Genomic DNA, 27595 nt, shown 5'->3' on the forward strand with positions numbered 1-27595 from the left:
CATACATCTGCTCTTTAAGGATTGGGAGTTTCTTGGGAGTCAAGAAAAAGGGACAGAAATTCAAGGAAAAGGGAAGGGCTCAGGCAAAGATAAGGTAATTTGAAAGAAGTTGTTATGTTCAACACAAATGTGGCAAGTGTCTGTGGTTGAATCATGGTATATGTGAACGGGAATTTCAGGAAATGAAGATTAATAGATTATGTTGTTTAACAAAGGGTGTAGTAGAAAATACAAAAGAGCTTATTAGTTCTTTATAGGTAATATAGCTCTTTTTAACTCCCTGTAGGTAAGGGGAGTCATGAAGGTTTTAAGGCAGGGGAATGATAAACAGATTTGTACTACAGAAAGAAATGTGACAAGGCCAGAGAAAGAAAATGATTAATTTTATGAATCGAACTAGAATTGCAGACAACCTCCAATTCTTCCCAAAAAATCATTGGATCCTCTGCCTTAATTATATGGCTATAATTGGGAAACTGTTACGCTTGCTGTCTCAAACTCACATCTAAAATATTCAACTGACATTTAATTTTTTACTTATTTATGATTTCTATCTGTGAAATTTCATTTTTTAAAGTAAGAATGAATTCTTCTCTGTTCAATTATCATTTTTCATAAAGCATTCACTGATTATGGGGCATAATAACCTATAGGATCTATTCTACAAATAAGTTTTATGCTTTCTGATTCTGTTTCTATCTTTTCCATTATTTCTATCAATTCTCTTATGTTCTCTGATTCTATTTCTAGTGTATTGCTACAGGCTATCAGAGAAATATAAGGTCAAGTAGGTAAATATTCACACAAGTGCATTTAAAGCATGCCTCTCCTCTTTCCTTCTGGCTGCAGCTCATGGGGATATGGCTCCCTATCTTACGCACATCAGTACTTGGGTGCCACAGTGATACCATTAGGTATATTTCTTACATTCAGTAGTAACTCAGTGTGGAAGTTGGAGTCTCTGTGAAACTGTTTAGCAGATCATATAGGATATTACTGGAATTCCATCAATATTTTTTCTAACATTCAGAGTTGCTGTAAGTGAAAGGACCCTAATGAAATTTTTGCGATTAGCCTTGGAAGAACTGCTCTTAACAGACTAGTCAGCTTCTTTGAGGTACAATAAAGGAAAATATCATTGTAGCAAAGGCCTTTTATAACCACAGCATTGCTTTAAAAAGACCATTATTATATTTTCCTACAGACAACTAAGTAGCAAAATGGAAACATTCTTGAGTTCCTTCTCAGTTTGGTTAGAAACTGCGCAGCGCTAATCAGCTGTTGAAATCTAAACTGATTATTTCTGAAGTGTCAACAGATGCACAAGCTCCAGAGCTGAAACAGGAACATGTGTCTGGTTTTTTGTAAACAGGCTGAAGGAATACAACTGACAGAAGTATTGTCTCTTCTCTAGAGAGAGAAAATATTGTCTCAGAAAATGCAGTGTAAAAATGTTGCACATGGTTTTATTAAATGTCCCAAACAAAGTAACCTAGAAGGCCAAGAAAAAGGGAAGTGACCAAAGGCAGGTAGAGAACAGGAAAAAACAAGAGAAAAAGAGTAAAGACATTCTACCTGCTGCAATAATGCAATGTAATATATCTTTACATTTTTAGCATTTTCTTGAAAAGGGCAACCTCCACCCCCTGAAAACCCTAAGGACGCAGTCAGGCATATTCTTCTTGTACCATCACAGAAAAGTAAGGGACATTTTAGTGTTTGATAGTAACATGCTGTAATCCTCTGGCTCCTTGGAGCAACCAGTGTCTTCAAAGCAGTCCTTTCCAATTTCCTGCGTAGATATTATTTGATAGCATTTCTGAAACTTGCCTGACATGGGTTCCTTCCTTGCTGATTCTGATTCAGTACACCTGGAGTGAAGTGTGGGCCTCTAGTTTTATAAGCATCCCAGATGATTCTTATGATCAAACAAGTTTGGGAAACAGGCTGCATAACACAACTATTTTTAAAACAACTTGGGTATGAGGATTATCCCTTCCCGAGAATTTCACAATATTCCTTGAAATGAAGGGAGACCCAACAGTGCTATGTGAACTTGCTGAAGCACTCTTACCAAATCGGCAGTGGCATAATTAAATGGGCTAACAAATTTCCTAAACATATACCCAATCATATTTCAGCTAGGGAATCCCCTAATCAGATAATTCTCCAAAATAAAGGAAAGATGTGTCTGACAAAGCCTCGCCTGGTTAATCAAGAGAAATTCCCATGGCTAGATTTTGCCACAGGTGATCTGGAGCGCTGCTATGTCTCCGAAGCTAGGGTCAGCTCCTCCCCAAATGTTCACACACAGACAAAGCCAGCTAATTTCCCTGTTAACTGTGAGTGAGTCACCATCCTAACAATTTAGATTGCTAAGGTGCACATATTGAAATATATGCTTCCCGGCACAATTCCATATCCAATTACCATAGTAAATCCAATAAAGGCACAGTAAAACTGCCACTCAGCCAGGGGAGAAATACGAAGTCATAAGCCAATTCAAACATTGCTAATGCCCGTGAAGGAACAACTGTGGATGCCTAGAACCCCTGTCAGGAAACCCCGTCTTATCTTTTTCACCTAGGAATTTTTCATAATAAATTTCAGCTGGAAAATTTTGGTAAGTTTCTACATCCTAAGCTAAATGAATGCCTGAAAGAGATTCCCATTTTTTATTTGAGTTTTGCAACGTCTCTCTATATGCCTCTTCCCTTTTAAGTCTTAGAGCAACAAGCTTTCAGGTAAATATAACTGCTAAAACATCTATGTATGAAGTCAAAATTTTGCATTCCCTTTGAAATGGAAACATAACCAGTGAATTTGTGTCTCCAAAATATGTCCAGTTTTCAGGCAAAATATCATCTTAAATATAATTTAATCTGAACTGTCAAAAGACTTAAAAGTTATTTAAGGTTTAAAAGAGAAATTCCTTAAATTTTAAATAACTTAAAAGTTATTTATAGTTTTATTAAGAGGTAACTTACTGAAAATAAAGTCAGGGTTTTTTATTTTGTTTTGTTTTTGTTTGTTACTTAACCATACTTAGATGGTTTACTTGTAGCTGTCTGGGCAAAGATGGAAAGAGACAGGACATACATATGCTAACTATGGCATTATTTCTCAGAATAAATTATGACAGTCTTTTAAACACAGGGCCAATGCAAAACTCTAAAAATGTACATGAAAACCTAGGACTACAAGCACTAATACAGAACAAAGCATCTAAAATTCCCCTGAGATATTTAGTTTGTGTCTTAGTAAAAGGCAGTAACATTCCAGAGAGGCAGATGAAGGCTCAGCATAAAGGACTTTCTAAGAATCAGAGCTGACCAACAATACAACAGCTTCTCTCGCACAGAAGTGGTCAAGGAAAATCCCAGAGACCACCTGTCACACGTGCTGCCAAGAATATTCTTGCTTTGTTTAGGAAGTTGTTCTAAATGACCTCTGGGGTCACTTCCAAGTAAGTGTTTGATTCATCAAGGTTATTTTCAGTGGTGAAATAAATGACATGAGTGTACACACAAACAAACACACACACACACACACACACACACACACACACACACACTTGCAGTCCCAGAAGAGAACGTAGAAGCCTGATATTTTTAAATGTGATTTTATAGGCAAAAAGCAGAGATTGAATCAGCTACATCCTCAAACCACCATTCTGCAGAAGGGAATAAGGTACAAATTTGTTCTCCCTCAGCATGCTCTTTGAGTCAAAGAACAAGCCCAGGTCCCTAGTGGTCTCTAGCATATTCTTTAACAGGCTGCCATCAATCTAGTTCTTGGGACAGACTGGGAGCTACAAAACTACAGAACACATTTGGATGTATAATTGTATAAAAAAACACAGATGTCATGAAATGAACTTTCTCTGCTCTCCAGCATATTTCAGTTTCCCGTGCGAGAAAAACCTAGTAGTTTCCTGAAAAAGCGCACCAGAAAGTAAACAAACAAAAGGAGTACTAGGCTTCAGTCTTTTTCAGGAGTAGGCTTAGCCTGTGAGTTCTGAGACAAATCAACTTGCTTATGAACTGAAAGCCTTGGAGAGCTCCATTAGTCTTGAAATAGGAAAGAAGGAGAAATCGGGTCCTATGGAGACAGCTCTTTATCCCCTTGCATAACCTCATGAAAAGCATCCCCCTTATTCAAAAACTAGAGACTCCAATGTAATTAATCAAATAGTTTTTAAGTAACACCTTATCTTTCTTTCTGTATCCTCTGCTTGCTACTTCTACTTTTTAGATATGCACTCTTTTCTCCTAAAAGAATTGCTGCTACACAGATAGCCAGGTTCCATGGTATAACAATTAAGATTTTGTTACCCTTAGAACTTTATTGAAGCGCTATGCTAAATACCTTGGAAGAGTTTCTTATGTGATTTACCAAGATGAACCAATGAAATGAAAGCAGAAACAGGAATAAAAGCTACATTTTCTGCCATATTTAACTTTTGGAAGTTTTTGTTTAACATCAAACAATCAGTATCTTCCCATTAAATCTGCCTTGAGACATGGACCCCAAATAAAACCTTTTTCCTCCTTTCTCCTAGTTCTTAATAGAGTTTTTAATTATAGTTTCTTCTGGATGCTAAAGTAGAAATGTTCTTCATGGACAGCAATTAAACACAGACATTCCAACCAACAAACATACAAAATACTGTTTAAGTAACCATAATTAAGAAATGTCAAATAACCTTAGATACTATTTTCCCCTATCACATTAACCAACACTGATAAAATTCAGTGCTGTCAAAGGTGACAAAACAAGGACCCAAAGATTACTTGTAGTGTAAACTGGTAACCTTTTCACAGGGCAATCTGCCCATGCTTTATCCACCAAAATGGTCATTGCACATACTTCATGACAGCAATTCTGCAGCCAAGTTATCCTAAGGCCGCTGTGCAAAGGTAAATGGATGGACAGGCCATTCACTGTAACACTGTTTATGTAATAGCAAACACCTAGAAACAAACTAAATGCTCATCGTTGAAGGACTATCTAAGTAAATCACAGTGTATCCTCGGGGTATAACGTATAATGGAATTATATGCACCCAAGAACAAAAAAAAAGTCCAAAAAAAAATTCCTAACTGCAAAATCAAGTCATAAGTCAGTATGCACAGTGTAATCCTACTGGTAGTAAAAAGAAAAATATATAGATGTGGTAGTCTATATTCTAGCTGAACTAGCACTAGACTTAACATGCTAGAATATACCAAAACTTATGGAAGGATAATTAAGAAATTAGTAACATGAGAAACGGAGGGCTGGGATTACCTGTGCAGTGGGGCTTTTACTTTTCATTTTATATCTTTCTCTACTGTTTTAACTTCCTACTCTGTCCCTATGCCACTTTTATTTAGAATCTTTATTTAGACTACTCTCCAGTCCCACACCATGGCAGAATTTTGTAACACTGGCCACATCCCCTGTGGGATGCAGCTCACTACCCACACCTCATCATCCCCAGCACTATCATACCATAACACCAAAGTTCCAGTTCGGAACTTACGTAATGAATGGTTTCAGAGCTGACATTTCCCCCACCACTTTTCTTCTTTCTTCACATCCTTATGTTATTTGTGCTGATTTTGGCCTCCCTTTCTCTAAAATGTAAGCTTGTCTGAGAGCAAGGTCAATGTTGTTTTAATCCTTGCTTCCGCCAAAAGCATCTAGCACAGTACTTAACAGGTATGAGTAATAAATAAATGTTAGGTTTGCTTTTTATGAGATTATAGCTTTGAGGTTAAAATTTTATTTTAAAGGGAAGAAACTACCACACTTTCCTGATCATGTATGTTTGCTAATAAATCACCTCCACATTACAAAAAGAAACACTGAGGTACTTTAAACTTAGATTTGCCATTATTAAACAATTAAGTAAAAGATGGAGAAAAGGAGACCGAAACATTAAAAGAGGTCTAAATAAATTTTGTAAATGGTATGAAAATATGCAGTCTTTCATTAGGTATGCCATATGGGGCAAGAGAACATAGGCAAAGAAAAAGGAACTGATTGAAGAAAAAAGTGTTATAATAATCCCCTCATTTCCAACAGCATCAACTACAATTTCAAAAAAAAAAAGGCACTGGTTTCAGCTCCAAGTACACATTTATAACAGTGAATAGGAACTACCCATCAGAATGGAATGATTATTGATTTCTTAATGGATTACTGCTGTACAAATTTATACTCGCCAAAAAACCATCAATCTTTGTGTAATAATTATAAACCTATCACAGTACATACAGCATTCTGACTGAATTGAAACTTACTGCTATCTGCCAGGAAATGACCAGTTTTCTATTTCTCCAGCTCCAACCACAATACAGAATGGCGAGCAGATACTTACATCAAATGTTATTACAGGACATGGCTTTGTGATAGCCACAACATGCACCATCTGTAAATGGCTATTAGAGAGGTAAACAGTCAGGTCCTGGTGAACGTTTTCTTATTATTCATTAGCTATGAAAACTGTAAATAAAATGAGCATTAGGTAGTTACACTTGTCAAATGCCTATCATTACTGCCAGGTAGTGGAGAAGGGGTCAAGGGCAAACAGTACATTAGCTGAAGTCATGCTGTTCTGATTTTATATCCTAATTTCAAACCTCTCCCCAAATCTGCATCAGAAGTGCCAAACCACTAAGCTACAGAGGTTAGGTCTCTGTCTAAACCCTAAGTGTATTCTTAGTGAACTGCATTTTTACTAAATACGAAGTGGAACACCATTATAATTCAAATATTATTTTCCAAAAAGAAAGCCCCATTATGTCAGTTCCACCAAGCAGTCTTTAATCATTGGATAATTATGTGATCCAGCATTAATCAAATAATTTCTAATTCTTGTATTTTCCAGCTGTAGGTTTTAGATAACACCACTTCCTTCCAGATAGTTAATCCCATTCTGAACACCTTATTGATCTATAGTATGCACATATAGTCATAGAATGAAGATAGTTAATCCAACCTAAATAAAAGTAATTTGCAATCAATGGTATACTTGTCATTTTCTCTTTAGCTTCTAATCTATTGAATATTATCAGAATTTTTGGTTAGATATATCAATTTTCTTTTCTGAAAATTATAACATGTAATTTTTCCACCCAATTAACTCACTTTAAAAAATGTATTTCCAAAACATCCTAGGAACTAAAGAAATGAGATTTGATTGTTTTTATAAAGGATTCCCTTTCCTAAGTACTAAGAGACTATTAAATTATCATGATAATCAACCATAATAATTAAAATACTATTAAGTATAATATAAAATCAAATAGAAAAGCTAAATAAAGTTACCATAATAAAATAAAATAAATTTGTGAAACACCACAATGGATTTGTGAAACAGTGAAATTTGTGGATGGCAAACTTGTCTGTTTTTTTAATGGAAAAGAATATTCTAAACGTTATAACAATCAAGTAAGAAAAATACTCATATTCTCTAGAAGGCAAGAGATGACTTTAGACTGAGTTGATACTACTTATAGTTCAAGTAATATCTTAGGAACCATATCTAATAAGTATAAAAATAATATGCAAATATTTATAAACTACAAAGAATAACAGTTAATTGCACCAGAAAATGAGCTACGTGCTTTATGTAAGTTAATGATTTCTTAAAACCTTATGACAGGTATTATTATTTACAGCTGAAGGAAATGAATGTAGAATATCCAAGAAACACTCCCAAGGTCACATAGTAGAACAATCAAATATCGGCAATTCCCCACATTTACCTTAAAGTAAGGAGCAGAGCAAGGACTTGACCCCAGGTCTATGTTACTTGAAAATCTTAACCACTTCCATTGGGCCCCACCCCAAAGCATAACAACAGCTGCACCCACAGAAACTGCTATGTTCCAGAGCAAACAGGTACCCAATATTTATTGTGAATGAAGCAAATGAACACATGAATGAAAAGAAGGAAAGAGCAAATTATGTAAGGGAAGAAACACCAGGCCAAGAGCAAGAACATAAGGCTTTAAATCACTCTTCTACTCTTTCCCCATGTGGGCCTCAATGTGCAGGTTTCTAAAGTACAGGTTTTGGAATAGATATTACAGTATAAAATACTGTGTTTAACATACTGGTGCATGTGCACGCACAGGCATGCATGCACACACACACACATAAACACACGCATGCAGAATTCTATTTATGGAAGGGAAAGGACAGTCATTTAGTGAGACCTTGAGCCCATATGTATCATCTACTATGTTTTCCTGGCCCAATTCTGAGTGTTGGGGTTACATCAGTGACCAAGACAAATGTTCTTCAAGCGTGTGTTGAGAGAAGAGACAAATAAATAAACTAGATAATTTCAGATGCTATTAAGTACCACAAAATATAATAGGGTAATGTCATAGAATGCCTGAGAGGGGCTTATTTATCTAGGGTGCTCAGGAAAAGCCTCTCCAAAGGGGCAACAGTTGAGTGACAGCAGAAAAGAAGGAGGCTTCATTCAAAGTTATGATGGAAGAGTGTTCCAAACCCTCAGATGGGAATGAACTTGCCCTGTCCAAGGAGAAGAAAGAGGGGAGATATTTTGAGAGTTTAGTGAAGAAGAAGAAGAATGGAGGAGGACTCAGACAGAGGCAGGAGCCACATGTCCTACAGGATCTTGCAGACTGTGGAAAGGAATTTCAACTCTATTCTGTTTTTAATAGAAAAGTTTTGTGTTTAAAGCAATGGATGGTTATTATCTGGTTTCAGTTTTAGAAAGTGCAGGTCTGACTATTGGGTGGATTATGGGGCAAAGAGGAAAAAGAATGGAGGCAGAAAGACCAGCTACAAATTTTTGTAATATTTTAGGTTTAGAAGACTAGGAAATGATGGCAGCTCAGACTAGAGATGTAGGAGTGAACATTATGTAAATTCAAGATATATTTTGGGGGACTTCCCTGGTGGCACAGTGGTTAAGAATCTGCCTGTCCATGCAGGGGACACGGGTTTGAGCCCTGGTCCGGGAAGATCCCACATGCCACGGAGCAACGAAGTCCGTGCGCCACAACTACTGAGCCTGCACTCTAGAGCCTGTGCGCCACAACTACTAAGCCCACGCACTGCAACTACTGAAACCCTAGAGCCCGTGCTCCACAACAAGAGAAGCCACCGCAATGAGAAGCCCACGCACTGCAACGAAGAGTAGCCCCCTCTCACCGCAACTAGAGAACGCCCAGGTGCAGCAGCGAAGACCCAACGCAGCCAAAAATAATATATTTTTTTAAAAAATTTTTAAAAAGATATATTTTCGAAGTGAAGCCAACTATTTCTGGTGGACTACATGTAGAGTTTGAGGAAAGGACCAGTACCAGATACAGATTGGAAAGTCAAAGCATTGCAGTATTTAAAAAAAGAAACTGAGAAAGAGACAATGACCTGCAGATGGAAACATAAGGGCTGCTAATAGATGTAGGTGAATACCAGATGTTTTCTGTTCACTGAGTAATTGGCAGCCACTGATTATGACACTTCTAATGAAGCCACTCCCTCTCTGTTTCTTTCTCTCAGACAGAGGCAGCACATTTTTCTCACTTTTCTATCGAAAGCTTCTAGCTTGGGCTTCCCTAGTGGCCCAGTGGTTGAGGGTCCACCTGCCGATGCAGGGGACACGGGTTCGTGCCCCGGTCTGGGAAGATCCCACATGCCGCGGAGCAGCTAGGCCCGTGAGCCACGGCCGCTAGGCCTGCGCCTCCGGAGCCTGTGCTCCGCAACGGGAGAGGCCACAACAGTGAGAGGCCGCGTACCGCAAAAAAAAAAAAAAAAGCTTCTAGCTTTCTGATTGCAACTAACTGGACCATTTCCTTTATCTCAATAGTCAGTAACCTGGAAAATCAAAACACATGGTAAAAGTAGAAACTTGTAAATAAGTACTAATGACCAAGCCCAGGGTCTCTCAGGGGAAGCAAAGAAGTAAAACACCAAATTCAAAGCATGAGTGCACTTTAAAGCAAAAGAAACAAAAAAAGGCTTTATTATAAAGTGATAAATACAACTTAATAGGCCTTAATCGCCAGAGGTGTGCGCATCTAGATACATGATTCTGAAAATATATCAGTATCCAAAATGTATCCAAGAACTCCACACTTGCAAAGCAAGCATTTGGGAGAGTGCTGAAGTTCCCCACCATCCTGAAGAGCCACCCAAGTAGGTAACAATGCACTTTAATTTATTAAAAACAACTTGCTAGCAGCAAAAGTATTTTACAGTAATTCAACTCCAACTGCTCACACAATAGAGAAAAAGATGGCGGGCTTCCCTGGTGGCGCAGTGGTTGAGAGTCCGCCTGCCGAAGCAGGGGACACGGGTTCGTGCCCCAGTCCGGGAAAATCCCACATGCCGCGGAGCGGCTGGGTCCGTGAGCCATGGCAGCTGAGCCTGCGCGTCCAGAGCCTGTGCTCCGCAACGGGAGAGGCCACAACAATGAGAGGCCCGCGTAACGCAAAAAAAAAAAAAGAAAAAAAAAATGGCAAACAGAAAATTACGGATTTATTACCACAAAGGGTTCTTTTCAGCATAAAAATGCAGATGACCTGTTATCATTAAATTGCTACTATAGAGATACAAGCACTTTCAGTTAGGATTAAGTACATTGCTTTCCAATATATGCCAGTTAAATATCATAGGCTTAATTTACAGAACTACCAAGCAAACTACATTTCATGAACTTCCAAATAACATACAATTTTGTTGTAACAATAAAAAAAGGAAAAAGAAAAGAAAAAGAAAAACCAAAGCTAGAGAAGCAATAAAATGATTAGTTCTTAAGAAGATGTTACAATGTAAACAATGAGAAGACTTGGCATTCTCCAAGCTATTAAATACACCACCTGATTTTTTTGTAACTATAGGCATGATTACAGATGTCTGTAAAACTAGGTATCGATTGGTTGCTCTTTTAAAATTGCTCAGACACATTTAACCAATTATTTCAAGAAAGGATTCAGATAAAAACTGGAAAAAGAAACTTTCCTAAAGGTTGGGTATCTGATCCTAGGTACTGTTATAACAATTATATCATGGACAAAGGTGATAAGTATCACGATTGCTCTAAGAAAATTAAGGTCTGGCCTCACAATCTAGCATAAGCAGAAATGTGTACAGTTTCAAGGAAGAGGCATTTGATTCATGGGTTTTTTTGGGTTTTGGGGGTTTTTTTTGCAGTACGCGGGCCTCTCACTGCTGTGGCCTGCCCCGCCGCGGAGCACAGGCCCCGGACGCGCAGGCCCAGCGGCCATGGCTCACGGGCCCAGCCGCTCCGCGGCATGCTGGATCCTCCCGGACCGGGGCACGAACCCGCCTCCCCTGCATCGGCAGGCGGACCCTCAACCACTGCGCCACCAGGGAAGCCCGATTCATGGGTTTTTAAACGATCTTTGGGATTTAGCTACTGGGTAAGAGTTCCCTAAAAAAAGCAGCAGTATTACTCCCATTTTCATGTGTGTCTACTAAATGGCTAGGTTATGATTTGAGAGATCTTGGATCGTGGAAATTAGAAACCTTCATTAGACAAAATAATAATAATAACTTTATTTTTTTATTGAAGTATAGTTGATTTACAATGTTGTGTTAATTTCTCCTGTACAGCAAAGTGATTCAGAAATATGTGTGTATACATATATATATATATATATGTATATCAACACACACGTACACATTCTTTCCAAAATTCTTTTCCATTATGGCTTATCACAGGATATTGAATAATAATAACTTTAAAACTATAAACTTTCTCAACAATCTCTCTTACTTCACACTTCTTAAAAACAAATAACCAAAATGTCTTGGGGTGAATTTATATATATGTATATAAAGATTGTCTACAGATCTTCTAGAATCTTTATAAAATCTATCTCTGTACTGTAGAGCAACATTGGCCTAAAAAGATGCATTTTATGAAGTCATGTGAGGCCTCTAAGCACTTGAAGCTTTTAGTCTAACACAGTATTTTGCTTGAGTGAGTGTTGCAAAGAGAGTTCAAGAGCCTAAGCTAGTGTTAACTTGAGACCATTTATTTTAAAACTGCCTTGTGGGTAAAAAGACTAGCTGGGTGATGTATCCTTAGTACACACAGTGCTGAAGTGACCAAACCTGTGGGGTTAATCTAATAACTTATAGAAATAACTGAGTTACATCTCTAAGGTGTCTAGCCAAATAAGCAATTCATATTAACTCATAATGTAGTTAAAAATTAATAGGCAGCCTTCCTGATGGAGACACATACGTATAAGGCAACATGCTAGCTAACTTCTGTGGAAAAGAGAAACTAATATTTCTTGAAATGTGTTAGGCACTGTGATAGAAGCTTTACTGAAGTGTTTTATTAATCCTCACAACAACCCCAAGAGACAAGCACTAACTTTGCCTATTTGACAAAGGAGGAATTGGAGATTAACACATAGCACAGCCCAAGTCATAAACCCAAGTCTGATCAGCACTGAAGTCAGGCTCTGACGGCTACCCTCAGGCTGTAGAGATTATAGTCATTTTCCCTGCGCTCAAGGAGATTCCAGTCTTACAGGGGCGATAAGATGTACACAAGCAATGGAGTAATGGTAAAACAAGATAGGAAGTGATAAAGGCTTCCTAGTTTTTAGAGAGGAAACTATTCCTGGATAAAAGGATCATTTTGTTTTAAGGACTGACTGCACTGACACTATGCTCATAGTAACCCAGACCCAGGAAAAGTTACACTTCAGACATGAAGAGCAAAATGTGTAACTTTAAATGATCTCATTGGGATTTACAAAGGTTTCTGCATCTTTTAACCAATGACCTATGAGTAGCCTGTTTATTATGTATTCTGCTATAAAATCTTCTCAAAAGAATATCCACTTTTCTTCTTGATTGTTCACAGAGGAAAAAAATGGACATTACTGGGGACTGATATATAGTTCTGAGAATTCCAGATATGCAACAGAGAGATGGGTAATGATGTAGGACACACAGCTCCATGAGTATGGAAATTCATGGAATTTCAGAACCATACTTGGAATTCACTCACCAACATATCTAGTAAATAAGTAAACAAGACCCCTCTCTGGGCCAGGTCAGGAGGGAGTCACACTGTGCAGTCAAATCCTGCCACCAAACAGTCTTCTGAACTGCCATCTTCAAATGAAGTGCATTCCTACCGCATAATTACCATTTCAATTACATCCCTCACAAACAGAGCAGGTTTATTTGTGATTCGCATTAATTAGGTAATTTTAGCTTCATTTCTTTAGTAATTGATTTGAATACAACAGAATTAATAATTGCCTCATATCTGCACACACATTTCTTTTCAAACAAGGACGATCTGACAGCACTCAGACAGATGAAGAGCAAAAATATCCACTCAGGGATGCAGATATCTTGAGTTTTATCAGCAATGCTTTGGACTACTTTTTTTTTTTTAATTGTTGTTGCTTAAAAGCAGAGTAAAAGCACATCCTTTCTAGAAGACTAGTTGATACCACATGTATGTGGGATCTTTTTCTCGGTTATTTGATTCAAGTTTTTTCTCATACTCTTTTCATCTAACAATAAAATAATAGCTACCATTCTGGTTAACTTACACCATGCCAGTCACCATTCTGGAGCCTTTACATGTATTATTTCTAACACTTGCCACTCTGACAAAGCAGATTATTAATATCCCTGTTTTACAAACTGAGATTCTAAGAGATGAAATATCTGTCTAGAGGTCTCACATTTGATATATATCAGGGCTCACTTTTTTTTTTACCACATAGGGAGGGGAAGAGGAAAATTCATTCAGTTCTGTATTTTTTAAAAATATATGTTTATTATTTTCTAGTAACAAATAAAAGGCTTAAGTAATGCCAGGAAGAACAGATTCCTCTGAGACTGCTTAAATAAATATTAAGATCAAGTTTTAATGAGCACATTGTATGTTAGATGTGAAAGTATTTCGAATAGTCTAAAATATTTTACAAATAAAATATATGACTTTTAATAGGCTTAAAAACTGTTTTTTCTTAAGCCAGTTAAACATATACCCTGATCTTGTTTTTATTATTTATGGGCTTAGTAAACCTTCCCTTCAACAATAATACATGTGTAAACTTCATCTCACGTCTGATAAATTTTTATTGCAGTATTATCACAAGGTTAATTTTAGAAGAGTATTCCAGTAGGTAACAGCCAACCTGGGAGTTCTAAATCTCTGACAGGGTATGATCTGAAGAAAGTCTTTTGAAACACTCAGTGCTTGTGTCTTAGATACTTCAGGAGGAAAATGGAAAAACAAGAGATCAGAGAACAAAAACTGGATGCAAAACCCCATCTCATCTGCTCAATATCAAGTTCCTTCTTCATTGCCGCCTCCCATGAGGGAAAAAAAAAAAAAAAGAAAGAAAGCAGAGAAAGTTCTTACTGTTTCTGGCAGGCTTATGGTCTCCCTAACTCCCCAACGGCCTTTCCCACTGAAATGAAGTAAAAAGGCAATTGAGGGACAAGATCAAAGTTGACTGCATCCGTTATAATTTAGGAACACAACCAATTAGGATACCTCTCAGACACAGCACATATTTCAGTCACTTTTGCAAAAGATAAAAGCAATAGGTGAGTCCAAGATGGCCATCAGTAACACCACTGGGTTATGACAGCAAACAATCTATTTTATACTACCGACTTCTACTGCTTCAATCTTCCAATCTTTCTAGGCTGAAACCCTTAGGACTCCAGTTCTTCTAACCAGTCAACCCCCATCTTTCACTCCCTGGCTTTCAGATATCTGAAAAAGTACACTTCTTTCTATTGACTATCAATATTTATCATTTATCTTCTACCAGAAACCACTTTAATCTTATGGCCACATTCTTCATCACTCAAGCAGGAGGTAACTTCTTTAATTAACTTATAAATTCAGATATTTATTTATGCTTTCTGAAAGAAGAAAAAAGGAAGGGAAAGATCCTATTTTTCATTTGCCTATTCCTCTCTCCAGTAGATCTGCTAACTCAAGTGGGTTCTGTGGCTTATCCCTCACTTCTGGATTCGCCATTTGTTTCTCTCTTCTTGAGCTAGCTCTCTTCTCTGTTCTCTATACTCCATACCTCTACTCTTTCCTTTCAATGAGCAACATTCAATGGAATTTTAAATTGATGAACATGAAAAAGAGACTAAGGGTCTTTTAAAAAAGTAAACTTGGGCTTCCCTGGTGGCGCAGTGGTTGGGAGTCCGCCTGCCGATGCAGGGGACATGGGTTCGTGCCCTGGTCCGGGAGGATCCCACATGCCGCGGAGCGGCTAGGCCCGTGAGCCACGGCCGCTGGGCCTCTGCGTCCAGAGCCTGTGCTCCGCAACGGGAGAGGCCACAACAGTGAGAGGCCTAAGTACCGCAAAAAAAAAAAAAAAAAAAGTAAACTTTATTATCATATACAAGGTAGAACGGAAAACCTAAGGATGTTTTAACTTATTCTACTCAGATTTCTTTTGGCATCGGAATGCTACATGTCTCCTTACTATTGCCAGAAGTACACTTATATGAACATTATTTACTTTACAGCATCTCATGCTATGAATCAATATCACTCAAAAAACTTTCCAGAGTATGTAACTTTATTTGGAAATTCCACTGTATTACAGCCATTAAGAAAACACCTTATATTCAGAATAAATTTAAAATAATATTCAATGAGTCTGTTGACAGCATTTGTATATGAGAATACCCCTGACTTCAGTATTTATCATCAACGGCAGTAGTCCAATTTCACGAGTCTATTATATCACTGAAATTTCAAGGTTAGACCTTTCTTATCAGCGATATCATTGTCTCTCTTACAAAACAGCTCCGTGCTTTGAGAAGATGGTTCACTGAATTCGTTTTTTTTTAATTATACAAGTAAAAGATCTTTTATAAAAGATCCAAATAATGCAGAACTATTTAGAATAAATGATAAAACACCCTATTTACCTTCACATAAGCCAAAGTGAACACTACCAATAGTCTGGTCTTTCCTTCCTTCTTTCCTTCCTTATTCTTTGCTTTCACTCTCTCTCTCTCTTTCTCTCACACACACACACACACACACACACTTTTAAAACATAAATGGCGCTCTCTTGTACATACAGTTGTATGAAAGCAATTGTTTAGTTAACTATAATTTCTCTGATTTGCTTAAAAAATAACAGATCTTTAAATCTGTTACCAGTTATTGTACTCAAACTGTGGGACCAACTAAAACTACCCAAATTCATCAAAAGATAGCCTTATTGTTAGCACAATATATGTAAAAATAATTTATTTTAAATTGTTTTCTTGGGGAGCAGGGATGTTTCTTTTTGTTCCCAAAAAACTGAATCCAAAAACTGTAATTAGGTCATTAATCTGTCATAGTTCAGACAGATGGCAGTGTGTAATTCATATTTTGAGTAAAAAACAGAAGACTTACAGAAAAATATCTCGTATTTCTTTTTCTAGTTCTCAATTATGTTCAAACATAATCTATTACCACTTTCAAATATTTTGCAACATTCAGCAATATAATAGAATTTGTTTTATATTTCAAAATACTATATTAGAATCAGTGTTCTTAAAGTACTTATAATTTTAAAACAGTCTAAAAATGATTAAGTACTACTTACCTATTTTCAATACCTAAAAATTCTTAAACAGCCCAATGTCCAAGCTCTAAGTGATATATGAATAACCTAAGCAATCATTTCTAGTAAAAATAAATGAACCTACTTCAATCAGGAGTTAAATGTAAATCCTCAGCTCGAAAAGGTATACAAATGCTACTTTTCCATCAAGAAGGTAACAAATGTAATGAAAATAATGTAATCTACCTCAGACCATCTGGATAATAAAGATACTGACCTAAGTCTGATTAAAAGGCTTGAAAGACATGTCTTACAAAAGAAATATATTTCCATATGTAAATACTACTTGCTAAAATGTTTGTTTTGAACAACAAGGCTCTTCATGAAAATGACATAACAGGAAATGTTTTATATAGTTCCAGAAGGAATAATTCCTCTTTAGAACTCAGCCAGAAATTCTTAGTTAATTCAACAGAAACAGAGCAATGCAGCTTCCCAGCACTTCAAAATATGGCCAAGCCCTGCATACTGATGTCTTAGTAAGTAGTAGGTAAAGTTGACACCGTCAGGTGTAAGGAGAGCTACAGCTTCCATGATAATAAGAGAGCAATGACAAAAATGTCAAAGGTGTAGACACCAGAATGTTAATTTATTAGAACGTGACTTTACACTGATTAATTATATGCTCCTCAAAATATCTGGAGAGCATAAGAAAAGTTAATTGAAGCATTCCATTTTGTACATGCAGTTTTAAATAAGTGATAGAAAAACTGATTTTAAAATTATACGTGGTGTGAAATCTGTAAACACTAAATGTGTCATATAAAGATATTAGTAATGAAGACGATGATGATGACTATAACATATTCACTGAAACATTTACACTAACTTGAATTCCACTGACTATGTTAGTATGGAATCAGAAAACTAAAGAGACGTTTAGAATCTTGAAGATCATCTGTTTGGGGCTGATCTGAAGATTACAAAATCCTTTTGAGACTGAGACATGGTTGAAATAAATACATACCCTAACAAAGAAAATCACAAGTAAAATGGGATTTCAGAATTATTTCAACATCTAAGAAATCAACTTTCCAAATTTCCTCAAATAGATCAGAAATACATTATTTAAATACACATATGCAATATGTGAATATAAGCAAGTTCCTTAATTCAATAAATAATTACTGGGCTCCTACAATGACCCAGTATGATACTGTATACTGGGAACGAAGAAATATTCTGTAACATCTTAAGGAAAAACCCGAACTTTGGGGCCAACCCAATAGATAAGGCATAGCGATTTTCTTCAAAGATTCACATCTGGAAAATCTCTAATTTCTTTATAATCAACATGTGGCCCCAAAATAAAGCTGTGTGCTTTGAAAAAATAGTTTTAAATTCACACTCAGTAATTAAGATAGCCTTCCCTATTAACTAACCTAAAATACTATACTTGTCTATAAAGTCTCATTTGCTGTGGCCGGACTACTTCAGAGATTTCATGAAACTAGTGTGATGTTTATTCCTCCTGACCTATTAATTAGAAGCTCTCCTAGATCCCCAGCTAACGTAAGGTGCCTTTCTCAGGTGGCAGTGCTATTTTCCATCTTCATCTAAAATAGATACTAAGACCTCTTAAACTGCTGGCCACATCACCCATCAACATTTCTGCGAATGGAAGTTTGAATTTATGGTAATAGTAGTTGGGTATCCTTTATAGGTATTATAAGATAGCTTTCATAGAGTTAGGCTATAAAATCAACACTTAACAAATCTAAGCAGAAATGTAAAATTACATTAAAGAAAATGAATGGATCCTAGGCTGACAAGAATTGGTTATAACCTGATTACATGTATAAGTTAAAAACTGAATCTGCGGGATTTAGCCAAGGAAGCCAAGGAAAAAAAAATGACTCTCAGAAGTATTTTGGCTGAGGCTATATCTAGGGAATCTAAATCCATGTCCATTCAGGGAAGAAGGAATTGGACAAAAGACTTCAACCATACTGATGCAAATGGCACTGCTATTTCTATTGTGATGCTGAACATATTAGGGTCTCTTAGTCTGATGCCATTAAACATTTGAATTATGTAACTAACTCCCTTTGTTTGTATTCCTTGCTAACCAGATGACCTTTGTTGCTTTACCCATATAGGTCAGTACACACACAAAAACAGATCTGGTCAAGCCAACTGAGGTGATCCAGATCCTATGTTAGTTGGTTCAGGTTTTGTTCGTTTGTTTTATTTTTAATGAAAGTACAGACATAAATTGGTATTCCAACTTTAAACATCAATTTTGTAAACTTGTTTAATGCGAGTCAACCTTGAGATACGGTGCCGCTCTGTGCATGCTGCCAATCAAGTTTCGGAACTTGTAAGGCTGAGAACAAAATCCTACATTATAGAAAATTTCTTGGGGAAATGTTCTCCTGTGGGAACCTATTTTAGAAGCTGGCTGTATTTTTGTCTCTGTTTCATTGTGTGTCTTCAAATTTATACACTTTTGAAGAATTCTCAGAGGTAAAAGGTGAGAAGCAGTTCATTTCTCTACAATGGATATAAACTATGGTGAGCACAACACACTTATTTGCTTCTAAATGCAACGGGATTATTAATATCTCAAATAAAATATGAATTCTCTTGGACCTTGAAAGATAACATCCACTCCAAAAAAAAATCCCTAACACAGTTTTTGTGCCCCAGCATCGGCAGTGCATCACACAAAGAAAATGCTTAATAAATGTTTGCTGGATCAGTGATTAAAAGATAAAAATATCTCCACAGCAAGTTCTGAATCTCCACATACAGGAAATCTCAGATGAAGTTATTTTCATCATTAACATTCATTTGAAATTTCATGGTGTCTTGGGTAATCAGGGCTTAATTTCTAAGATGGTGTTCTATAATATATGTTTTAAGGAAATAGATTAAGATGTTTTCTATACCACACTTTTCCCCTTACATTATTTTATCCCAAGGGGCACAATATTATAAACTTAAAAAAAAATTATGTACCGAATAATTTCCAAATGATATATATCATGTTGTATATTTATCTCAAAGTTTTCAAAAAGGCTCTGCATAAAATTATTAAATTCTTTGGCTATTAATGTAGCAGAACTGGCTAGTACTTAGTTAACAAATGATTCCTCATATGTTTTAAGCTATGTATTTATAGATGAGAAATAGGTTACAGAATAAAGACAAATCATTACAGTAGAGGTCTTGGAGTGTATGGCATATGATTTTTTTTTAATATGTAACCATCAAAGTTATGATATTAAATAGACCACAAAATTTTAAGGAGAGGGCTAGCATGTTTTGTTTAAAAATCAGTGAGTCAATCACATCAACTAATCCAACTTCTGAGACTAGCATAAAAGGACTCCATTAAGCAAAAAGAGTTCATTAAAACCTGTGATCGTACATTTCCATATAGAATTTTGATTCAATGGGGGCAGTTGGGGAAATATGGTCACTGATCAAATGCTGAGAATTACTTAGGGAAGAATTTTTTAAAGAAATACTAAACTATTGTTAAAGTAATACAGGAGGGAAAGTAACAAAACCACAAGCTACATATTAGATTTCACTAATTAGGAAAATTCACACTTAGTCTAAACTATCCTCCTGCCTGATTGCTATCCTCTCCCAAATTCCACAGGTGCTTCAAACTCTCTGTATACAGAATTAAACTAAACTAAATCTTTTCCTGGAAACCTGCTCCAGTATTTCCTATCTTCCCTGATGGAACCTATTGCCATCTATCCAATAATCTAATAATCATCATGAACTTTCTCCTATCCTTAACCCTACGATCCAAGTCCTGTCCACTTTAAGCTATTATTTCCCAAATCCTTCTCTTCCTTATTATCTTCACTACCACTGGCTCTCATGACTTTTCACTCTGTCATTGCAACAGCCTGTTAAAGAACCCCCTGCCCCTAGAGTGTTCCCCAGCCACAATCATTTTACTCCTATTGTAGCTGGTATGATTCATGTCAATAAAAAGACTGAAGTAATCTTATTTGTTAAAATCCTGTGCTCCCTTGAAAATGAAATCCAAGTTTCCTCTTATAAAAGATATTCCATTATCTTGCCCTGGTTAATTCTCCAGAGTCATCTCTGGCTTCAAATTCTAAGACTCCAACTTTGCACTCCAGAAATACCAATCTGTTTGTATTTCCCAGAACATATCATATTATTTCTCAGCTCCCACTGTGGGTTTGTTTGGTGAACAAGCCTTCTGCTTCTCCTAAATCCTATTCATTTAATAAGTCTCAGCTTAAGCAGCATCTCCCTCCAGGAAGTCTTCTCAAACTAGTACCACCCCTCACTCCCCATAATAATAAGAACACTGAGGTTATCATAGTATAATGCCCTGTTCAGATGTCTCTTTCAAACCAGAGCATGAGCTACAGGAGGACCAGAGCATGAGCTACCAGAGGACAAAAATAGTGTACTATTCACCTTTGGATTCACCTTACTGTGCCTGACACATAAAAGAGAGCCTACAAATATTTGTTGAATTAATCAACTAGAACAATATAGCAACATGTCAAATGCTTGTGATAATTTTATTTTAAGTTTACTTCAAATTTAAAACACCTAAACTATTACCGCCAAAATGCATAATTAGCAACAATCAGGCCTACAACTTGATTAAGTATCATCAAATGAGAATTGACGGTACTACCAGAAGCAACAAATACGGTGAAATTTTAGATACAGATTTTCAAAGAAAGAATTGATTCTAGATATGGCTAGGTTACTCTACTAAGAGGACTTTTTCCATTCTTAAAGACTGGTGGCTTTAGAGCACCAATGATAAGCAATGATTTTCTTTACATGTAACCAAAAATATAAAACTTAGCTCAGGAACACTGAAACCCAATAAAAAGAATCTCTGGCACATAGACAAACTCTACTTCTTTCTTAACCAAAATCTTCACAGATGCTTTAAATAATAGAGGGGGGTTTTCTTTCACTTTTACCCTAAATTATTAGAAATGCCTATCTCCATTCCATGGACCTATGTAGTAAAGTGGAAAGAGCAAAAGATCTGAATTTCAAACAGATATTGATTTGAAAAAAAAAAAAAGAAAACATTCTTATGAATCATGGTTTGGTGCAAAAGAAACTTACCTACTCTGAGTGATAGCAGCAGTGATTATTTATTGGATCTTAGCATGTGTCAGGAACTGCGCTAAGTATTTTGCATAATATTGCCTCATTTAAACCTCACAACATGGACTTCCCTGGTGGTCCAGTGGTTAAGACTCTGCACTTCCACTGCAGGGGGCACGGGTTCCATCCCTGGCCTAGGAACTAACATCCCACGTGTCACGCAGCAGAGTGAAAAAGAAGAAAAATAAAGATAAAAAAATAAACCTCACAACAGCCCACTGACTTAGGTATTGCTTATCCCAATTCTACAGATAAGAATACTGGAGCTCAGAGATGTGAAGTAACATGACTAAGATCATACAGCAAGCTAGTGGCAAAGCAAGAATTCTAACACAGGCCTGTATAACTCCAAAGCCCATATTTTTAACCACCTGCAATCTACTGCTTCTGAGCCTCAGTTTTCTGTAGTATAAACAGAGTAACTTCACAGAGCTGTTGTGGAGACTAAGTGAAATAATATGGATCACTTAGTATAGTGTTGGGCATCCTATATATATTCAATAAATTATGCCCCCCTTCTTTCTCTCACTCCAGTTGTGATTACACATTTATAATAAGGGAAAATAGTTCCTAAATACTCTTTACCTATTTCAGCAGAGATATCCTGAGTCTTGATTAATTCACAAAAGGAAAATACTAACAGGTCAATAAATATATATTATATAAACAGATATAAAGGAAAAAAGCAAAGAAAAACAACATAGTCTACCTCATCTTAGGACTGTGACCCTGCTATTGATCTTTCAGAACATCATAAAATCAAAATGTATCGATATTCAAAGTCAGGAGAGAAGAGGATGGGACCCAGGGATCTCAATTCCTTACGGCTCAGAGGAAGACTCCCAAAAGAACCTAACCAATCACATTACATCATTTTTAATGTATTTCCAGTGGGGAAGACAAATTTGGACAAAGATAGAGGCAATATAAACGACACTTCTACAGTAAGCTGTTTTGTTTCTCCAAGACAGACATTTATTCTTACTTCAAAGCAGACTTAAAAGATGGGGGGTGGGGGGTGGGGGCGGAATGAGCTGCAAAGTAAAAAATACAGAAATTTTGCTGTTAATTCCCTGCTCATACGTACTTCCTTTAGTTCCTTTTTTTTTTTTTTCCTTTTGGTACATGTCCATGACGCTTACCTCTGATGGGTGTAAAGAAATCAAGTCAAACTTATATTTTTTAATTTCCTGACAAGTAAAAACTAAATGTAAGGTATGTTGGGTATATATACAAAACTAAGTACTACAACTGAAAACAGAGCAAGCTTTTACATCAAGTCCATCTGGTGTTATATTAGGGTGTGTCCTATGGAAATCCAGCCAAGGGTGACTGCCAAACTAAGATACAGAAGACAACTCAGAAAGCTGGTGAGTCCCAAAACATAAGCTATATTTTTAAAAGTGCAGTAGAGCATCTGCTTAACAAGATTATCTGTTATCATTCCACCCTCATAATAACCCTATTCTACTTCTGTAATACTGTTTTTGTCACTAAAACATGGGTCAGTACTGGACATGGTGGGCACCCTGAGATAATGACATTTTCAAGAGTTATCAATAAAGTGATCTAACTAACCCACAAGGTAATATCAGTTTTACATCCCAATCCTGACAACTTTATCCTTCTGCTAAGGGACCTAAGAGGCCAACTGGTTTCTTCAAACCTCCATTTCCTCACAAGAAAAATAGAAATCATACTATACTTATGCTTCACTAGGTTCTAAAAATGGAAACTAGCTAAGAAAAAAAATGAATGTGAAGCACTCTAAAAAGAATAAACTAGATTCCCTGACCTGATTATTGGTCAGAGTCTTGTAAAACTAGAATTACTACTTCTTCCAATTCCATACATGCCACCTGGCCATCAAACTGACTGATAAATGGTATTGACTGCAAAGTTGATCCATGTAAAGGTTTTAAAGTAATAGAAACAAAATTTATGTCACAATGTATTTTCACACCATTAGCTCTCTCCAAAGAAAATTTACTTGTTAGCATTATAAAAGTAAATGATAATGAGAAAAATAAGATTAATGACAATTTTGTGAACCTTAAAAATCTTTCAAAATACTCAGCAGCAGGTATAGCACAGTTTGAAACCGATACTGAAGCAACTATATAAGAATTGGGAATGAGCTAACCCAGAAACATAAGGAATCACAAAGTAAGTCTCATCTGATGGACCGAAATACAATATGGATTATTTTTGTATTGTTCTGTCTGAGTTGTCTGTCTCAGATCCTTAACTTCCAGATTCTATTTTTAAAATCACTTAACACTGTGTATTTCCAGTAGCCATCAAGGCATATACTGTCATCCCTGACACCGAAGATTGTCAGCAGACTCAATATGTACACTAATGATCTTGGGCAACAATGCCCATCTTCTTATCAAAGAGATCCTTATTCTAGAAGAAAAAGTCTAAATTTCTCTAAGGAAATCCACTCGAAAATATAGGATGTAGTCATTACAAAATGTTAAGTTCACTAATACCTCTTACTTCTTTTTATCTTACATGCTGAATTTTAAAACCAAAGACTGCCAGGCACTGTAACATTTTTAGTTCTCTCCCAAGTCACCGATGCTCTCTTCTAGCACTGTCAAATAATGATAGCTACTGTCATTATTTTTTATACAATAGCTGGCAGCAAGTTATACAGACACCCTTCATCTTAGAATAGTCATCGAATAACCTAAACAAATGACTATGACCTTAGAATAAAACTGACCACTTTCCTAAAGCCAAAATAAGTGGGCTATCACATGGTAGTGTTACTTTACTGCTAGAACGTCAGTTATTTCATAAAATCAAAGGCTTTATTCCTTTTATTTTTTTTCTAACTGTTTTAAAATAACTTTTTTACCTCTTACACATATACGCTTGTCCTCCTTGCTGCTATGGAACCTATCTTATTCTATCATAAAGGTTTTCACATTTACTTTCAGCTCTAATACTTTCAACCAAAACTGCAATTCTGTTTTTGGAAGTCACAGTCCTTTAGGAATATTATTTGAAGATATTAAAAAATGTGGGAAATAAATAAGTTCTTTTCATATAATAAAGTCAGCAATGCATATAAAGGGATTTAGAAAAACCAGTAATCTCAGACACAAGTGATTTGACAAGTCACACACGCACAAAAAATTATTCCAAGTCATAGAAAAACATCTGAGCGACCGATTGTAGGTCTCTTATTCTAATTAACAGACAAGAGTCCCTCTCTAGCACTATTTGCTTTGGCAATCTAAAATGCTGATATTCTCCTAGATCTAACAGAGAGGAAAAATGGGTATCTTCTCCATCTAACACCTAAGTGGGTAACCTAGATACTGGAAATAGAGGCTACGTAAAGGATGCAACAGACAGCTCTGAAGTGAGAGCCAAAATATTTAACCTGCAACTCTTTGGAAAAGAACATGAAAACACATGCAGCTTAGCTAAAAACTATACTAACATGGAATTGCCACAGGCTAGTAAGTTAAAAAAAAGAAACAAGAACAAAACCTCTTTACCAAACATAATTTTACTGCTGTTGGGTGAGAAAAACTCAAATATCAAAAGCACAGTTCTTATTTGTCCAAACTGATCATGCCCATACTCTGCAATGTTTATTTAAAATAAATGAGTGAACTGCCTTTTAGAAAGGACTACTTGCAAAACCAAAATCAAATTCACAAATAGAGGAGCTAATTAACCAATTACCAAGTATTTTCCAGCTGATATTCTAGCAGTGGCTGGGGGATGACAGTCAAAGTCTGATTACCCAATATTACGTACCCCTTATATTCAATGTTTCTAAAGACAATAGCTAAATATTAAGCTAACAGAAATTGTATATCAATCTATCTTTACTCTTTAGGAAATTAAATGAAAATTATCTGAAAAATAAAATATCTATCCTGCCAAGGACCTAGTAATGTTAAAATGTAAAAATTGTACTCCCTACATTGCAATAGTAGTATAACTTTTATCAAATCAATAGCCAACTAGCAGAAAAATTAAATTAATCCTACAAGAGCCATTACAAGAGATTAGCACTATAATTTAATATACATTCCATCACTATTAATTTTCTTCCTACATGATAAAGGAATTTCAATGACTGCTTCTAGAATGAAGTCTTCCTAGGAAGTGCTTCCCATTAATAAAAATAAAGAAAACTTTTAAATAAGTAAAGTAAGTTCACATAGTTCAGTCGAAATTTCAAGTCAATAACTAGAACCACTTAAAGTTAACAAATTGCAAAATGTATTCAATAGTATTCTATATACTCTTGCTTATAATTCAGAAGTCTTAACTACTTATGAAGCTAGTAGTTTCACAATAACATCAAGTTTTGAAACTGTAAGAGGGAAGTGGAAAGAAAATTTGTTCTCTCAGGATAATCCGAATTAATATATTAAGAATATGCTCATAATTCACTCGATGATTCAGTTTTCTTTAGTTATTAAATCTTCATTTAAAAAGGAAAGAAAATGCTTTTCCTTCACATGTCACCCAAATAGAAAGCTTTTAAATTAAATTATATTTACATGTAAATCAGATGGCCTTTCTGTATAAGAATATAACACATATCAAAAGTATAAACACACGATTTCAAATTAAGTTTAAGTAGGAGTAACAGAGCATTTGCACTTGATAACTTATGAAACATTATAATTAAGAGAAAATAAACCAAATTCTTAATAAAGTATTTTGTCTTCTGTCACTGACAGCATGTAAGTTGCTTTTCTATTACACAAAAACAATGTTTCGTATATCAATGAATGACCCTTTATCAAAAACAGTAGCCAAAACTGTCTATTCCTGCAAGTTCAAAACATCCTTCCAAATTTTCTCAATTCTTCTCTGGACAGTCTAAAACAAAATGCTTTCACTTTGTCAGAGAAATGGATGTAAATGAGTTCCACAAATTTTCAATTACATTTGACTTCCAATGCTTTGGACACGAAACTTTCACACGTTTAAAAAAAAAAAAAAGCAACTAACACTGCAATTCTACCACTGATGGATTAGCTTTGTGCCAAGGTAATAGAAAATAATTTCTTTTCCTTTTTTTTAACTTCGAAGAGTCCTTTGGAAATAACGTGTTTCCATACTTTTTTACCCAGCAACAAAAACAAAACTAAAACCTGGCAAGACAAAAGAATAACCAGAAAAGCCTAACATTTCTTACCTGATACAGGTAAGCACCAGCTCCCAAATGCCACCTTGGGATAGTTCAGACTAGTAAGCAGGCTCATGTTTTACGATACCAAAATGAACAGGGATAAATCTGTGTTGTTCTTTCTTTAACAAAATCTATAGCAGCAGCTACACCACAATGTGAGAGGACCCTACAGACCTAACAAATTCAAGTCTATCGCTAGAGAAATAGGAAAAAAAAAAATCATAAAATGAAGACTTACTGCTTGTCATGTGACTTGGTGAGGCATGCTGTCCATTGGGTGTGCTTGAGGTGAGGTCAATTGCCATACTGGAGTGTTCCCTTTCAGGTGAAAGCTCATTGTCACCTGTTTTCACAAAATAAAATCTTTTGGTCTCTGTTCATTGTCATCTAAAATCTAATTACCAACTTTGTAATCATATATACAGGGGTATGCATATATGATTTTAATGAAATACATTTTTCCCTTAAAAAGAAACTATAAGGAAATGTTATTTAGAAATACATAATAAATGAACGAAATGACGAAAAGCAACAACCAGCCCACGATTAAAAAACTACAAAATTTCATTATCACATTCATCTAAACTGTAAAATAATGGAGACTGAAATAGTTGATTTCTAAAGTATCTTCTAGTTGAAAAAACTGTTTTCTTTTAACATC

General features: G+C 35.9%; 1 protein-coding gene across 13 annotated transcripts in view; it reads right to left on the reverse strand.

Annotated features, from left to right (window-relative positions):
• The window catches only part of IKZF2 (IKAROS family zinc finger 2), a 178133-nt gene that overhangs the window by 146435 nt on the left and 4103 nt on the right, over positions 1-27595 (reverse strand). For all 13 annotated transcript variants that reach the window (XM_033428222.2, XM_049711893.1, XM_049711895.1 and 10 more), the window contains one exon: positions 27173-27277. In XM_033428222.2, the coding sequence (XP_033284113.1) occupies positions 27173-27277 (105 nt within the window). The remainder of the gene's footprint in view (positions 1-27172; positions 27278-27595) is intronic.

This window comes from Orcinus orca, chromosome 7, assembly GCF_937001465.1.
Source record: "Orcinus orca chromosome 7, mOrcOrc1.1, whole genome shotgun sequence".
Classification (NCBI taxonomy): Eukaryota; Metazoa; Chordata; class Mammalia; order Artiodactyla; family Delphinidae; genus Orcinus; species Orcinus orca.